The 17,864-nt window shown below is 42.5% G+C and overlaps 1 protein-coding gene across 2 annotated transcripts in view; it reads left to right on the top strand.

The window, feature by feature from the left end:
- The first annotated feature begins 4,056 nt into the window (after nt 1–4,056).
- WDR26 (WD repeat domain 26) overlaps nt 4,057–17,864 on the top strand; it is a 31,676-nt gene continuing 17,868 nt past the window's right edge. The window contains exons 1-6 of one of the 2 annotated variants that reach the window (XM_030235869.2): nt 4,057–4,666; nt 6,187–6,286; nt 6,403–6,459; nt 12,947–13,083; nt 13,661–13,758; nt 14,561–14,717. In XM_030235869.2, the coding sequence (XP_030091729.1) occupies nt 4,311–4,666; nt 6,187–6,286; nt 6,403–6,459; nt 12,947–13,083; nt 13,661–13,758; nt 14,561–14,717 (905 nt within the window). In that variant the 5' untranslated portion in view covers nt 4,057–4,310. Of the gene's footprint in view, nt 4,667–5,884; nt 5,944–6,186; nt 6,287–6,402; nt 6,460–12,946; nt 13,084–13,660; nt 13,759–14,560; nt 14,718–17,864 lie in introns of those variants that run through there. The other variant, XM_009093760.4, reaches the window with a different exon arrangement.

The raw sequence follows: 17,864 nt of genomic DNA, 5'->3' as shown, positions 1-17,864 counted from the left end.
TTGACACACAACCTTCAAGCCTGGGGCTACAGCCAGTTTTTCACACACAGGGTCTGCCCACCTCACCCACATCTCCCCAGTTATAAGGTTATTGAGGAAATCCACCAAAAGCCCTCATAAAAACAAGCTTGAATGACATCCTCTGCTTTCCCTGTGCTCACTAAGCCCAAAGTCAGTGACACTGGGTCAGACACAACTGAACTTAAATGTGTAACTTTAGCCTTTGTTCAGTCACCCGCAGTCTTTAAATGCCATGGACTTTCCAATGTCACAGGTTGTGAGCACAAAATAAAACTGGTGAGCTCCCTCAACACTCAAGTAAGTGTCATGTGGCCCAGTGGACTTGTATATGCCCACTTTGACAGAGTGGACTTTCTGTGGGGAGTTTCCCTCCTCTGCCCAAACCCTGCTACCAGCCACAGGAGCTTGGGAGATAGGAATGGGTTTTTTCCCAGCAAAGTCCAAGATGAAAGAGGTCCCTTCTTTTTCCTTGACCTTTATGGCCAGTTTAATCACCCAGTCCTGCAGCAGGCCCACATATTTCCTTGTCTTCCTTTTGCTGCCAAATCACCTGTAGAAGCTCTTTCTATTGCCCTTCACATCCTTCAGTTGCAACTCCAGCCAGGTTTTGGCTTTCCATATTCCACTCTTCTACTAAAATACTGACCATCCTCCTCTGCATGAAGTGATGAAGAATCTCACACCAGTGTAATTTGCTTACTATCTGCTGAGTGATTTCTAAAAATGCTGTTTAAGGAAAGTGCTTATCTTTCATCCTTATCTCATTTTTTGGAAGTGGCAAGCACATCCAGGTGCCTGTTCGAGCATTTATTTAGCTGGTACTGTGGAAAATGTGATTGTTCTAAATTATTCTTTCTTCCTTTGTTCTTTGTGTTAGTTGGTTTGTTTCCAGCAACCACAAATTTGATGCAGAGGAAAAGGGAAAGTATACACACCTGATAGGGAATCGAACAATTAATTACCTTCAGCATTCAGCTTTGACTGCTGATCCATCTCTCGAGGATTTTCTCTAATATTTTGTAGTATTACAGCTCTGCCCAAGCAGCCTCACATGGTTATTATCAAATAACCCAGGCCCTTAATGAGAGTTCCTTCCTATTATTCAGATCTGGATTATGTGCTCCATCCTCCTCTAAAACAAAATGGTGGGGAAAAAAAAAGTTAAAAAAGAAAAGACCTAAATTAGCCAAAGTTTATTAGTTCTAGCCAGCTCATAAACAATAAATTCAAGGATTGTTTTTTCTGACTTTTCAGATCCAGAAAATGGAAGTGTTTCTTGCTTCTCAAGCATCTGTATTTAGTCTAGAATGTCCCAATATGGGTTTCTTACACTTAACAGTAACACTAGTTCAAAATATTCTACATTGGTAATTTCATTTGCAGTTTTTGACAGGGAATGATTGCTCTCTAGTATCTAAGTATCACAATACATAAGAAGTATTTCTGCAACATTTTCTCTATTAAAGATGTGGAACTTGTCTGAAGTTGTCTGAATTACAATATAGTCAGAATTGTACATATTCTGCACAGTTACGTATTGCAACTCTGCTTCAATAACGTGGCTGGTACTACAACTGTATTTAAGGTTGCCAAAATTTCTCTTCAAAATTCATCTTCTGGCTGTTTATAGGTTTGTCATTTTTTATAGTTGAATCGGCGCATTAATTCTCTACTTTTGGGAAACTTTAAAGATGCCTGAATAGGATGAACTCATACTTCTGTTATTGTAATAGAGTCATCTGTCACAAGTGAGACAGATGTGTTTTGTATTTAACAGTTGATTCTCTAATTGCTCAAAAAGCTGCACACTTATTTGGATTATTAAATCTGCCCTCTCTCATCTGGCTGCAGAATAGAATCAGATCCAAATCAGGGCTTAGCTGATGAAAAACTGATAAAGCATGACAAAGGACAACAGGAGCAGACAGTGGGGAAGGGTTTTTACCATCCACTTCCCCTGGACAGTGAGGCACAGGGCAGGAAAGAATGATGAGCAACTTTGCCTTACTGAAAACCTAGTCTTGATCTTTAAAGTTCACTTTTAGGTGCCTTCACAGGGTCTGTGCTGCTCTCTGCAATTGTTCCTGCCATCTTTACCTAAGTCTTTGAATTATGGATGCAGTGATGGCATCTGGAGAAGACCAAGAAAGAACTCAAGAATGCTGAAAACACACAACAATGGAAATGAGAGTATATACAGCAGTGAAGTGACTAAAACACAAGCCTTGTGTTCTCCAGCAATGGTTGGTGAGCTAAAAACACAAAATCAACATTCCCCTCTCTGGAAGACTGATGTTGAATTTAACCCTATAGCCACACCTGGGCAGAGATCAGGGACAAAGCCCTTTCCAACCCCTCCCTCTGATGTAAGTGTGTTTTAGCTGTTATCAGCCAAATATCTTCTGCTGCCTCTAAACAGGGCCAAGGTATCTACTTCAGCTGGCCAGGCCTTTATGAGGTCTCATCTCCTTCTCTGGAGATGAGACTTCATGGAGTCTCATCTCCTTCCTTTCATGCATTTTGTCCCTCCATGGAGTTCTCCACTGGTCTTGAGCCTTTGGTTTCCCCCAGCTGGACTTTTTCAAAGTTCCACTCAAAACAAAGCACTGTTGCTCAAACTCACTAGTTTAACCAAGCCAGTACTCCTAAAACCTCAGCTTCTGAAGGGGAAGATATTTAGATATTAACCTCAGCTTTCAATAAGGAAAAAAGAGTTTTGTTATTTCCCTTTGGGTTTTGGAGAGAAGTTCAAGCATACCAAAGATAAAAATTCTAGGCTCTAAACCAAATAACATAAAACATATTATTTCAAGATGCTATTTTTAAAGACCAAGATTTCACTCATCTCATGACTTTTGACCAGTGGCCTGGCTCAGGATTTGTGTTTGCCTTCCACCACACAGGAGTGTTAGCAGAGAGAGAGACCACAGGGCAGAGATGGATACCCTTAAAATTCCCACTGTCTTCTGACAGCCTGTCCTGACAAACGTGCCCCAACTGTCAACATTCCTGCAAGATCCAGCAAAACTGCCATTTCCCCCCTTTTTCCGCGCCAACACATGCAGTGACAAGACCGTCAGCAGGTCTGAAACCTTCCAGTAGGTTTCACCAACCTGAGCAACACCAGGATGCGATGAAGTATTTTTCTTTTTTACAAACCCCCAAATGCAGAATCATAGGATCAAGGTTGGAAGTGACCTTAAAGACCATCCCTTTGGGCTGGGACACCTTCCACTAGACCAGCTTGCTCAAAGTCCCATCCAACCTGCCTTTGAACACCACCAGGGCTGGGGCATCCAAACCTCCCTGGGCAACCCGTCCCAGTGTCTCAACACTCTCACATAAAAGCATTTCTTCCACGCACCCAACCTAATTTCCCCCTCTTTCAGTTTGCACCCATTTCTCCCTAAACAAATTACATCAGGAAACCACCTGAGGCCGGAAATTACCCGGTCACCTCCACGGTGTCACAGGGACGGCCGGTCCCACCGGGACACGTCGGGGCGGCCCACCGCACCTCATGCGGGACCACCCTCGCCCCTCTCCCAGGGCACACACCGGGCACATGCCCGGGACCCCCGGCAGCCCCTCGGGCACGACGCCCACGGCCCCCGAGGCGCCGCGGGACCCCGCGCGGGCGGGCGGCGACCCGGGCGGTGCCGTTGGGGCGTCCCCGTCCCCGCCGGGGGCCGCCCCGCCGCCGCCCCCCGGCAGCCGTGGGGCCGTGCCCACCGCGGCCCCGGGCGGCGGAAGTGTGTGTAGGGGGCAGTGCAGGAATTTCCTGTGACGTCCCGGCCCGGACTCCATTAGGTGCAGCTGGGCTGAGAGGAGACAAACCCGGCGGGCAGCGAGCGGAGCGGGCCGGGCGCCTGGGGCTGCCGGGCGGGGGCTCAGGGCAGCGGCGGCCGCCATCGCCAGAGGGAGCCCCGAGCGGGCGGCGGCGCTGCCTCCGGGACCCCCGGCGGGCGTAGGGCCCCGCTCCGCCTCCCCTCGCCCCCGCCGCCTCCCCCTCCTCGCCCCCCCGGCTTCCCACCACGGCCGCTCTCGGCGAGGAAACTCTGGCCTCCGCTTCCTCCTCCTCCGACTCGGACACCGGCGGAGCCTCCCCGCCCCCGCGGAAGAAAGCCCGGGCCTCCCCGGCGGCGGCGGAGGGAGCAGGAGAGCCCGGGGCTTCCGCGGGCAGAGCAGGCCTCACCTCGTCCCAGTCCCCCTCGGTGCCCGCCGGGCTCGCCCCCGCCGCCGCCCCGCTCAGAGGCAGTAGCAGCAGCGGCGGCATCGCCAGCAGCGCCATGCAGGCCAACGGGGCGGGAGGGGGCCAGCAGCAGCAGCAGCCGCCGCCGCAGGGCCCCGAGCTGGGCTGCCTGGGCGCCCAGAACGGCGAGGCCTCGGCGGGCACGGCCGCCGGTGACCAGCTGGCCCACGCCAACGGGCTGCTGCCCTCGGCCAACAGCGGCGGCCCCGGCGGCGGCAGCCCCGGTGGGCTCGGCGTCAACAACGGGGTGCCCGCCGCCGGGGGGCCCGGCCCGGCCGCCGCCGAACTGGGGGGCGGCGGCGGCAGCGCCCTGAAGAAGAAGAAGCGGCTCTCGCAGTCCGACGAGGACGTGATCCGGCTGATCGGGCAGCATCTCCACGGGCTGGGGCTCAAGTAAGTGGCCGCGGTGGGCGACGGGCAGCGCGGCTGAGGCGGGGGACGGGCTCCTTCCTTCCTTCGTTTCCTGCGGCGCCCTGACTGGAGGGTCCCCCCCGGGGCCGGGGTAGCCCCGCACACGCGCCCCGCCGCCCTCCGCTCCGACCGCGGGGAGGGTCCGGCGTGGGGTCCCCGTGGAGGATGGGCAGCCCGAAGCGGGGAGGAGGGGAGAGGAAGGGACCCCCGGCTCGGGGTGGGGGGGTTTGAAGGGCAAAACTGCCCCGTCGCAGCCCGGTGGTCTCCGGCGAGGGGAGAGCAGTGTCCGGCGGTGGGGCAGGCCCGCTCCCGGAAAAATGGAGCCGGAGCTGTGTTTTCCAAGCCCGAGCCGGTGTCTAGCGAAGGGACAGGACAGGAGCTTCCCCTGCCAGGGATGGCAATATGGAAGTCGGGTTGCACACCGATAAGGGTAGATCAATACAAATGTGTTAGTGGGGGAGAAGTTATTTGGTAAACATAATGGAGCCCGCAGCTGGGCGTGGGGGGGGCGGCTTTTCGCAGATGAGCTCCAAGATTTGGCTTGTCAGCTCGGAGGAAGCGACACAAAGTAAACTGCCACTTGAGCAGGCCGATTGGTTTCACTCTGGAAACCTTTGGCCCTCTAAATGGTGAAGGCCTCTCTAGATTTGTGCTGGACACGTGTTTTTGCTAATAATCTTACTTGTAAACAAGAAATGAGAATGTTGGCCCTTCCTTAAAATCAGAATAGAGAAAATATTTCCCAGTGGAATAGGGGAAGTCTTAAGTGTTTAATCATAGTGCTTTGTGAGTAAAGCTAAAGCTAGCCAGTATGTCATCATTTTTGGAAGGAGGGTAGAGAAGTCCTACGAAGTGCTTATGTAGCTACAAAAGAAGTCTTCAAAACACTGCAGAATGGGTCAGCTATAAAGAACATATTCCATAAAATAAATTGCCTCTGACACAAGAGGCAAGTTTACAGCAGCAGACAACTCGTGACTATTCATAGATGACACCACAGTAAATAAGCTATTTTTAGTATAAAAGGGGGAGGGCTACAGGTTCCTGAGTTTGTTTATTTTTTTTTAAGGAGCCAGTCTTTTAAGAAGTGATGAAGAAGAAAAAATTAGGCCTGTACAGATGTTGTTGCTCTCCTTGTTCTTTTAGGGGGGAGGTAGGGAGGGGGCAGGGGATGGCAGCCAGTAGCTAACAGCTTTCTAGACTGTATCTTCCTTCATGAAGTTTATCTTCTGTGCAGGGCTGGCTGTTTGTGGTGGCTGGTAAGTCACATACTTTATGGTACTTCAGCAAAGCTTTCAAGCTTCTTGACACCTTGCTTTAGGTAGAGGTAGCTTTTTACATGTCTCAGGCAACTGAGATCACCTTTTTGAACAAGCATCTGAATCTGGTCATCGTATTCTTGTTTAATTAAAGTTACTTTATGGTAAACTGTTATCATAGCAGGCGGTGTATTTGTGAGGGTGAAACTGGTCGGGTTTTTTTACACTGTATCTCTCCTGCAGCCAGACTGTTGATCTCCTCATGCAAGAGTCAGGATGTCGTTTAGAACATCCTTCAGCTACCAAATTCCGCAATCATGTCATGGAAGGAGAATGGGATAAGGTAACGTAGGGCTTATAGGACTGTATTAACCACTGTTGAAATTTATAGTATCTGTGAGAGAATTCAAAATTCATCCTCCTTATATACTTTTTTTTCTCTTATGCCGATTTCTGCAGGCTGAGAACGACCTGAATGAACTTAAGGCCTTAGTGCATTCTCCGCATGCAATTGTGGTAAGAGGCACACTTGAACTCTTTCAGAGCTGTGTAGTTGGGCTAATTGTAGTGGTGTAATCTTTCACTATGGAGTTGGTTGTCCATAGTTCTTGTTTTCTCTTTTTTGTTTACTTTAAGCTGCTTGCATGCTATCTCAAACGTCATACTAAGCTGAACTTTTTTTTATTCTGTTGTAGAATGTGAGTTAGGCAGCCCAAAAGTATTGAGGCTAAGATTTGGTGTGCTGAATGTTAAAACTCTATTATATGTACCTAACTGATAAAATATAAATCCTGTCACAGTCCTAAAATAGGTCAGTTTCTGTAGAAACTGCCTATGTTGAATACTAATTTCAACCTTGAAATACTTCTCACAATCTCTGTGTTTATAGGAGTTAGGTTTTCTTGAGGGAAGAGAAGTTTAGAAATAAAATGCACTAATACTAATGTGGAGTTGGCATTGTCATAGCACGTTACAAGAATATAGAGGCTGCTATAGACCATGAACAATACTATTGCTTTTCCAGATGGCTTTTAAAGAGCAAATGCATTTGTATTGCTGTTTGGGATTTTATTTAGAGCTTTTTCTCTCTGGGTGGCTTTTTTTTAAAAAAAAGATAAACCTAGAAATAGAAGGTTGGTGGATCCTGTGACTTGACACTACAATATGTGTTGTTATGGATTTCAGTTGCTTTGGGTAAAGTGTTTCTTGTTTTGATTTTTGAATCTCAAGATATAAATCATCACTTGGCTCTTCAAAGAGTTTGTTCTCTTGTTGTAAAACGTTTGTTTTAATGAGATGAAGTTACACCAGCTATGGTCACTTAGGAAGCAAACAGTATCAAGGCTTTTTGAAGTGTCTGTGACTGTAAACAATGAGGAATCAGCTGATGGCTGCTTAGTTCCACTTCTAGCTGATTCATTTGTTGTCAAGACAATTTCCTGTCTGGTGGGGGAGGGAGAGAAAGAGAGAACAGGAAATGAAGTAGGGAAAACAGATGTTTAACAAAACATCAGAGGATACTTGACAGAAGTTTACATTTGGTTCTATTAATCTGGTCAAAGCTTAGCACCTCTTATTTAGACCGACCAGTAGTTCACTTTCTCTTTTGTCAAAGACCTGAAGGAGTTGAGAATTTTGCGTGCAGCTTTCAACAGTTTGTGCAGGCTGAAAGTATGGAACTGCTATGTTGGAATGTGAGTGGTCATTTGACACAAATTTTCTCATGTTTTTGACTTCTGAAGTTACAAAGTTTGTCTGTAGTATTAAAATGTTTTACATGTTAGTGAGTCAAGAGATTTAATTGAGTTATCAACATTGTACTCTTTGGAGACCTCAATTTGAGAAAGAAGAATGTTTTCCTTCTGTTGTTCTAAAGGGCTCCAAGAGCATTCTCCAATATTGATATCTTAACTGGTTCCACAAAGCTTGGTGCAGTAAAAACACTTGGTTTAGGCTGAACTTTACCTGAACCAATATTAACTGTTTTCTTTTTAAAGTTGATCTCCTTTATATTAACTTGATATAATTTGAAACAGGTAACAATTTTGAATATCTTACATGTGCAAGACAGCATTATTTGCAAGGATAAGTTGAACTTGTGTGCATGAAGTCTCCTCCTCCCTCCCTGTCCAGCTTTTATACACATGGTTGTGGTTCTGGGTGGGTATTAGTGCTGGGAAGGTAGAAAGGTCATTACAGGTAAGGAGGGATACTTTGTTCTCTGTAAGTATTCCCCACTGCAGTAAAGTCAGAGCTAATGAAGGTGATAAATGTCTTGATCAGGACAAGTCCAAGCAAGGTGCTGCTGCAGGTAGCTCTTTAAAAATAGAAAATTGGATTTTGAGTTTCCTGACTTGTGACTCACACTATGTGACTAGATGGTTTTAAAAATGTGTGCATACAAGAAGAATGGGTACCTAAAAATTTAGATGACACAGAGAGTATTTAACTAAGTAGGGTGTGTGTTCTGTGGTTTGTTTTTGGTTTGTGGTTTGGGTGGATTTGTTTTGGTTTTGGTTTTTTTTTTTTTTTTTTTTTTTTCCTTACAGTTAATATGACCTGGACAAAATAACCAGGATACATAGTTGCTCTTGAAATGCCTGGTCAGTGAAGGGAGATGGATATGTGTTCAAAAAATCCTACTTGTGTTTAATTTCCTGATTTTTCCAAAGTGCTTTAAGTTCTACAGGTGAAAACACTAAATATGAAGGGGCTGATGTCAATTTTTAAAGCTTTGATGCAGTGTGTTGCTATGGGGGGAGGAGGGTGTGGCAGCACACAGGACAGTTTGCTATTTCTATTTGTGTTAACACAGCTGAGTGCTGTACAGTATGTGATTAGTCATGTTTGCTTTTCCAGTATGTAAGATACAGCTGTCTTAGAAAATCTGTAGGAAAACTTTATAATTGAATCAAGCATGATGTTTTTGCTTCAGTAACAGTAAGAAAACAACTTCAAGCCAGCCTGCAGTTTGGCTTACTTTGGGGCTACTCAAGCATGTGATGGCATCTGTCTTGGGTACTTAATTGCACCTAGGAAGAAACTTTGGGATTATTCCTCTACAATCATCTAGAAAATACCTTCAGATTGTTCTTTTTATTTATTCCAGAGGTATACAGCCTGCAGCAAGCAATACAATCTAAAAAGTGAGTTAAATATTATCATTTGAGTAAAGTGCTCCACCTGCCTGCATGGTGTCCCTCTTGCTACCAGCATCAAGGGCAGTTCCCTACTGGAGTTAATTACTCCCTGTTTGGTAGGACTTGGTATGGTTGAAGCCTCATTAAATTCCTTGCTGAATTCTGTAGAGCACAATGTTTTCTGCCTTTTACGTATCAGGGCATTTAAGTTTTTGATTGTTTTTAAATGCTTTCATCAGTGTTTTACAAAACTGTCACAGTAAAAAACTACAGGATAAAGAAAACTGAGGGCTTAGTTCTGCAGGCTGTAAGTAGATAGCTACTGTGTTGAGTTTGTTTTGAAACATCTGCTGATAATTTCACCATGTATTTTAGTTACCTATTTAATTTCAAAGAGCAGTTGTTTCAGCAATGTTTACTTATTTTGGACTCCTAGTACATTACTAAAACTGTTGTGGAGCTTGTTAAGATACACAGGTTGAAAATTACACCAAAATCTAGATATAAGCTTAGTTTATTTTGCATTTTTTCTGAAGATTCACTGCTGGTTACAGCTACTGATCAGAATGGCCCAATTTCTTGCCCGTGGCAGTATGTTTGTCCTGTTCCTTTCACAGCTTTGTTTGCTGAGGTTTTCACCTTTGGGTATGTAGTGATGGGGAGTTATGGTACCTGCCAGACTTCCTAGAATTTAGGATTCTGGAAGGGGCTTTCCTACTAACAGGACAAGGAAGGAGTACAGTACTAAGCATTCATGTTAGTAACCCAAGGCTGTGGTTTGAAGAAAGAAAAATGCTAGTAGTGCATACATTGAAACAAACAAAGAAAACCCTGCAAATCTGTTAACTCTTAGTTTTGCCCCAGGGTAATCAGAGTTCAATTTACACTTAAATAATAGCTTGTAGAAACAACAAAGTAATGCACTTTATCCTCATCCTTTCTGTAGAGGTGAGAGACAGGATGAGGTATAATAACTGAAAAAAACCAGCCAGACTGCAGTGATGACACTTGGAGTGGACTTTTCCAGGGGTTCATCAGGGTGAGGAATCTTGGCTATAAGCTAAGCAGTGGTGGTGTCTGAATTTTAAAGTGTTCAGCAGTCATGAGTGTAATGAAGTTGAATTTCCTTTGCAAACACTGAGATGATAACAAATCCCAGGTACTTGTGTTACTTTGGTATGTTTTCATTATGGTCATTTTGATTTCCCTTCTTTGTAAAGCAGCTAAAAAACGTGAAGAAAGAATAAGCTACTTAATCAGCAGAGTTTGTGCTTTTGCTTTCCAGTTGTCAATATTTTAAACAGTTCTCATTCCTTCTAGAAGAGGTTGTTTGGGCTCTAAAAGAGATGGTGTACCCAAAATGGTCTCGGATTTTGTAGAAGGTGGTGTTGCAAGAAATTAGAAGTACTATTAGGAGGGTGTAAAGGAGTTGAGAGAGATTTATTTGCCAGCAAAGTCGCTAATTGCACAAAAATAAGAAGAAGGAGACAGTGAGTGTCCCAATATTAAAAGATGACCTGCAATGTAATATTACTGGAGTGTGACTCTTGCCTTAAGGAAATTCATGCCATTGTTTGAGTATGCTGTAGGGCAAGTTTTGGAGCATTTACCAAAATAGCTTAGTAATTCAATTTAATTTCCTCATCAAGACTTTAGTCCCTGCCCTCTGCTGTTGATAAGTTACTGTTCCAAGTTGCTTATCTCTTATTCTGATTCTCCGTTATGGGAACACTAGATTGCTGCATGAAATGTATAATACTTTGTTTTTCTGGGGGCCTTTATATTCCTAATATGCCTAAGTCACATATAGCACTGATGGCCTCTTTTGTTTTTGGTTTTTTTTTAAGCTACACTTTCTAGCCTAGAACTGAAATTACACCTTTTTGGCTACAGCATTCTGAGTGGAAGTATTCCTGTAATGCTTCCATGGAATTGCTGAGACTGATGTTATAAAACCCATATTAGAGGGTTTTTCTGTTCTTTTTACTTTTTCCTCTAACAAAATGAAAATTATGTTCCAAGTCCTGAAAGTAAGGAGGGTGAAAAGGTAGGTTATCACATTTAATGGAAATATGATATAAATTCAGTATTATACACAGTGGATGGAGAAGGAAGATAGGGAGGAATTACAGTTTTTATTACAAATAAATATCAGCCTGTTTTTGATCTGGTGGTGATCATCAGTGTGAGGTGACCAAAAGCAGTGAAATATAGTGTGTGTCTGCTACCTGGGCATTTCCATGGATCCTGGAGAGCATGTGCACAGCTGGTGGAGGAAGTTCTTATCCCTCCTGCTGCTGGTATATAAGCAAACAGCGTGGGGTCTGCTGGCCTACTGCATGGAGCCAGCCACTGGGCTTGTAAATAATTGGGATATCTTTCATTTGGTTTTTCACATGTCAGAACATCGAAAAAAGTTGTCTCACCTGGAAGAACTGTACAGTAATGGTCTAATAATTCCAAATTCAAATAAACTAAAGAGCTGGATTGGGAGTGCAATACAGGTTTGCCTGTCAGATACAGGACAGCAGAGCACTACAGACAAGTTTGAACATAAATCATCTTTACTGTGTCATGTTTTATGCTTCACAAAGCTGTGTGGTAAGTTAATAGCACTGTATGTGGAAACTTCATTCTTTTGAAGAACTGAGTGTCTCTGGAAATGAAAATGCTTTGTTTTAACTTTGAATTTAACATCTAGTGAGACTTAAGCTTTCATGTGAGCTTTAATAGGACAGGAACATGTTAAACTTCCCAATTATCCTTCTACTTAAGGAGGCTGGCAGTGTGTTTGAAACTAAGTAAACATTGACCAAATATGAGCATGAAAATAGTGAGGTGCCTAAGGTCTGATGAAAGCAAAGGAAACTGGTGATTGAACTGGTGGTGTATTCATTAGGAAAGCAAATGTAGTTTACTACACTTTATCTCCAGTCTATGTCTTACTAGTTTGTCTAAGCATGAACATTTTCCTCATTTTCCTTTTCAACCTGGTGAGTTTTGTGGACTAAACCTGTAATTTCTGGTAGCGGTAAAGAATGTATACAAACACAAGATGCTTGATTTCATCCAGAAACAACCAAACTGTGTTTGTACTACGTTACTGTTAAAAATTCTAATATAGTAACTTAATGCCTATGTTTTTTTTACCCACAGATATTTGTTACAATAGTAGGCTTGATTATTTTTTTTAAGAAAACAACCAAAAACTGTAAAAGTGAAAGGAGCACTATGCAATAACAGCACTTAATTTAGAGTGTTGAAGTGACTCCTAAATATAGGAAACTGGGTTTTTTTCTGTCATCCTGAAAACAACACCCAAGGAAAACAAGTAAACATGGAACTACAGAAAAACCCCAAAACCTCAGGCAATGTCAGTTTGTTGCTGTTATATGTTATGCATCTATGCAAACAATTTATGTCAACACCTATGTAAGCAGTGTTAGAACTTGATGAGTTGCCCTGTTGTGTTCTGTGCTGTCATGCAGTCTTAAATATGTGAATAGCTGATTTGGGGCCCTTTTCTTGATAGAATGTTTCACTGGAAAACCTGAGTAATGCAGGGTTTGAAGGATGATGACTAAAGAGAGAGCAGCTGAAAATGGGAACAATTGCAGGGGAGATCTGAGGAATGAGATAGGAACTACTTGGAGCCCCATCAGGCAGGGAAGAAATTCATGGATAGCTTAATTGCTGCAATGTTGTTGAAAAGCCAGCAAAAGAAATTGAGTAATGAAACATTACTTAGAGCTGTCTTTCTGAAGGGCATAGTAGAATGGTTTCTACTGTTCTGTTTAGGCTCAAACGTTTTCTGAAACTTCAGTCAACCTTTTTCCCCTGACTGCTGCTTTCTGTCATGTCAGAGGATGAAGTTTTTGCTGCTGCAGCAGAAGTACCTGGAATACCTGGAGGATGGCAAGGTCCTGGAGGCACTTCAGGTTCTACGCTGTGAACTGACGCCTCTGAAATATAACACAGAACGCATTCATGTCCTCAGTGGGTAAGTGTTTGCACTTTGAGAGCTCTTGCAGAGATGTTTTTTAAGGAATTCTGTAGCTTTTGATAGCTGATGTTGTGAAGACTCAAGCTGTATTAAAGCTACTATCCTGGTAGATAAGAAGCGGTACTGAGATGTGATAAAATGCTGAGTGAAGAATGCTGTTCAGTAGACAGTATTTTGTTCAGATGCTTGAAAACAACCTGATGATGATTTACTTTAATACTACTAGAACCCAAATTAATAGATATGTATAGTTTTCTGTCTTGAGAATTGTTAGCCAGTTACCTTAAAATTTAAATGAGTATAATCTGGTTTGTTATTAGATGAAAATAAGACATTTCTACCATCCTAAAATTGTTTGTGTTTTGTTTTGTTTTTGTATGGGCAGTTTGCAGGCATTTGTTCAGAAGACGTGTGTTTGTGTGAAATAGTTCCCTGCCTTTTTCCCTGTTGATCTCAAGCTTAACTTACCTGTTCCCAGTTCATTAAAAATGTTATGATCTGTATCATGCTTAAAAGTGAAAAGAATGATTCCAAAAAGCCTTGGTCTGTTGGTATATGTGCCCTTTTGAAACAGGTACCTGATGTGTAGCCATGCAGAAGACTTGCGTGCAAAAGCTGAGTGGGAAGGGAAAGGAACAGCTTCCAGATCTAAACTTTTGGACAAACTCCAGAGTAAGATGTTCTAGTGTTTAGAATTTCTTCTCATCTCTGTTAAATCCAGTATAACTTACGCATCCCAGGGAATTGACTGTGTTTGCTGGTTGGTTGTTTTTTTTGTATATCTTGGTTCACGGGGATACCTTTAGGTTTATTTACCCTTTGATCTTCTGTACTTCAGCTTTTGCTGTCTCTGATAAACTGTTTGTAATAAGAACTGTTCTTAGCTCTGCTGCATGCAGTAGTGATACACCTTGGTGATTAAATGTGTGGTTTAGGGAGGGGGGTGTGTGTGTTATAAATGCCTGCCACAGTGAGTGGTGGAAACTAAGTGTGGCCTATAACCTGTAGTGATACTGGTTGATAGTGGTCTCATACTTTGCTCTGAATTGTGGTTTCTCCTCTCTCTTGTTGCTGTTGTAATACTCTGGACCAAAGTTATAAACCCATGGTATTCTTTATTTTCATAGTGCTGATAGAGAATTCCTTAAAGGAACCCAGCTGATGGTGTTGTTACACAACATTGTAGATTTTGTAAAATACTGAGGTTTGAGTTAGCTTCTGTAAATGGTGCTTGTTGGCCAGGACAATGCACTCTACAACAACAAATACCTTGCATACAGCTCTGCTTCCCAGAAGTTCATGCTTCTAATTCCAGGTGTATAGCTGTACATTCAAATTCAACAAGCTGCATGCTGTTATTTACTAAGGTTTCTTCCAAAACCACTCAAATCAAAGTATGCTCTTACTTATAACTTGCTTTTGAGAAGTCCTTTATACTTCATTTATTTATTTTTTCTTCCTAACTCCTCTGAAGCCTACCTGCCCCCATCAGTGATGCTTCCTCCGAGGCGTTTACAGAACCTGCTGCGCCAGGCAGTGGAACTCCAACGGGACCGGTGCCTATATCACAACACCAAACTAGACAGCAATCTAGATTCTGTCTCGCTGCTAATAGATCACGTTTGTAGTAGGTAAGAAACCTCCCAGACTCCTGAGATGGACAGTCTTTTCTTGGTCTTTTAAAATAATCTGATTGTCAGAAACATGAGAAATGTTCTGAGCTGGTTTAACAGGATTTTACTGGGAAAAAGCAGTTTCGCTAAATGAGCAGTGGAGGTGAGCAGTAGAGGAGATTTTGGTAGCTGGATGTGAGGCTATGGCATCAGACTGAAGGTTAAAAATTTTAATCAGATTGGTGTAAAAAGATGATACTGCTATGCTAATCCATAGCCACTTGTTTCCAGTCTATTTATTCATCAACACAGGATTGCTGTGTTTTTTCACACAGAGAAATTCAGTGGTGTGTTCCTTACCCAGACTCTGTCTTCAAGGTTACTGGATTGTAGGAAGCCTGCTGAACCATACTTCTAACAACTCAGCTTTCTGCTGTAACTTTAGGAGTGGACATAAGTGCTTTTAGACACAAAGGTTAAGACAGAGGAGAAATGTACAGTAGATTTTTGAGTTACATAATATATTAACATGAATATTAAAAAGAACTATTTTCTCAGATTTGTAAGGTAGTAAGAATTGAGTGTCTCTTATACCTTTGTATCCTTTGTATTGGCTCTTTAGACTGTCTGGATAACTTTTTTTTTTGGTGACAAAATGGAGGCAGCTTCTGAACCTTCAAAATGCAATACTCTTAATAGACATGAAACAGGAAGATGTTTGTTTTTAACAAATGGCTGACTTGAGCAGTTTTTCCTCATCCAGCAAAACTTGGCTAAGGACCTAAAACTCAGTGTAGCTTTTATGGAAAACTGCTGTGCTGTGCATGGTGAATTAAGGGAATAAGGGCTGTATGGGATATCCTTATATATTTGTCCATGTAACAGGCTAACACTTGGGCTTTCAGGGGAATTGTTTTCAGTGAAGGTTAGCTCATCTGAGGAAGTTAATGATAAACTTGCTTATAGAAATTTTCTGAACTCAGATGCTTTGATTTGCATTCTTGGGTTACTTGGAGTCAGTTTTTAAAGATGCAGACTTCCATAGTACTTTGCTGTAGCCATCTTAAGGTTTGAAAATTAAGTGTCTTTGGCACTTAATATATTTAAGTAGTCTTTTAGCCTACAATTTTGCTGCATTGCATTGTTTCAGCAGTTGTATATGTCTGTGCAAACATTTGAATGTTGCCCATTTTAAGAGCTATTGGAAATGATCATGTACTGGTATTGTGGTTTCCCTCCTTCAGAAGTGAGTCTTAAAATCAGGCTAGCTAGAAGAGATTTAACCTTTAAGCAAGTCCTTGAGTAGTATTGGCTGTTGTGCAACAGGTTTGATATTACTAATCAAATCCCAAGGAGCGTTCCAGATCATGTGAAGAGCTTGATTTACTGAAGCCAGGCTACAGAGAGCCAGATAGAAAAGATACTATATGCAACAAATCTGAGTTTGAATTTCCCCCACCAGAATCTATTTGCTGACATAAGTTTGGCCATAGTTTGGGTTTTTGTTTTGTAAGGTTCTTTTTTTTTTTTTTTTTGGCTAAAGTAGTACTTCCTAAATTTGCATATTTGCTGTGTATATACATAGATACTCATGGCTACTGTAATAACAAGAACCCCAACCAAAAAAGTACCAAAAAATCCATTTAAAAGAAAGGCTTCCATTCTGTCCTCATCCTCTAGAAGCTGCCTGTTGCAGGGGTCTGGCTCCAGTTTGTGGTGTGCTGTACTGCTGCCATGCTTGGGCATAGTGAGAAGAGTTAGACATCAGAAGCCAAATTTTGATGGTGACAGAAGTAACAGTAGTCTAAAAGCTTAGTTCAAGTCCTGTGCTGCTTAATTGATGCAACACTGATAACTTTCCCATTTTTAGTTGGAACTAATCCCTTTTGGACTTGTGGCTATGTTTTGGTTAAGCATGCTTGAATTGCACTAAGAGGCAAAATGATTTTCAACTATAAAACTCTCTTGATAAGAGTGGGAGATATGAGTGAGGGCACTACTGGGAGTGAAGGGTTTCATGTTATTGTGCCATAGATTTTGATATAGAGAATTGGTACTCTTGGGGATGATGGCTTTTTGTTTTGAGAACCTTCAGCCTAGTTGGGTGTGTTGGGGTTTTTTTGTTCATTTGCTTTTTTTGTTTGTTGAGGAATAAGTCTTTCATTGTATGTACAGGGAATAAAAAGGTAGCTATTTAGTGTTTTATTCTATAATTTTGAACTTGTGTAAATACAACAACAGTAAACTTTATTAGATGCTTTATCTCAGTAAGTGAATGACATAATTCAGGTGCTTTGTGCTGAACAGAACAATTTGTAATGAAACTCTTTTAAAAAGATGAAGAAAAAGCTTTGAGCTTCAGTAATATGTAATTGCCAAAACCAGAAGCTGTAATTGCCAGAAGCTGTTAAGACAACTGGTTCTGGTTTCTTGTTTCAAGACTGCTGCTATTTGCTTCCACAGCCAGGCTATTTAATGTGGCTTTGCTATCTGGGAAGTCAAACTTGCTGAGTTCTGTTTCACTAGTTAAGTGAAGAGGACTTTTTGTGGGGGCACTTTGATCCAACTGGGTTGTGAGCAGCATAATTCAGTATTGGGATGTGTCTGCAGCAGCCCTAATAGCTGTGTGTCACCCCTTCTAGGATCTGAAGGTAAAAATGGTGTGCTCCACCGTTATCCTGCTTGCTTTTCGTGTCTACAAAACCTTGGCTGCTTTTCTTAAGCTTTAAGATGGAAGAGCTGTTGTTCCATAGAGAATTATTTTGAAATGAAATGAGATGAAAAGACTTTCCTGGGACACAGCATGCCCCTTGTACTTCGTGTGAATTATGGATGCAGCCTTACCTCCTAGGGCAAGTTACTGCTCAGAGCAAAAACATTAATTTATAACAATATGGCTAAATAATAATGAAACACTGCTCCTGTAGGTGCACATCTCTGTGTAAGGGCTTGCCTGCTTCCCTCTAGACTTAAAGGGAAACAGAGTCTTCTTTAATGGGTGGGGCTTTTTTTACCTTGGGTTCAGTGTTCTTCCAGGGGCAACCAGGTAGTTCCTGGTCAGCTGAAAGCAGGAGCAGAACACACTTGTGTTTCTCTGTAAACAAGTACTGACATATCCAAGGAAGCCAAATATATATATATATATATATATATATATATATATAT

Source organism: Serinus canaria, chromosome 3 (genome assembly GCF_022539315.1).
Source record: "Serinus canaria isolate serCan28SL12 chromosome 3, serCan2020, whole genome shotgun sequence".
Classification (NCBI taxonomy): domain Eukaryota; kingdom Metazoa; phylum Chordata; class Aves; order Passeriformes; family Fringillidae; genus Serinus; species Serinus canaria.
The sequence above is the reverse complement of the archived record's forward strand: the minus strand, read 5'-3'. Positions and strand labels throughout refer to the sequence as shown.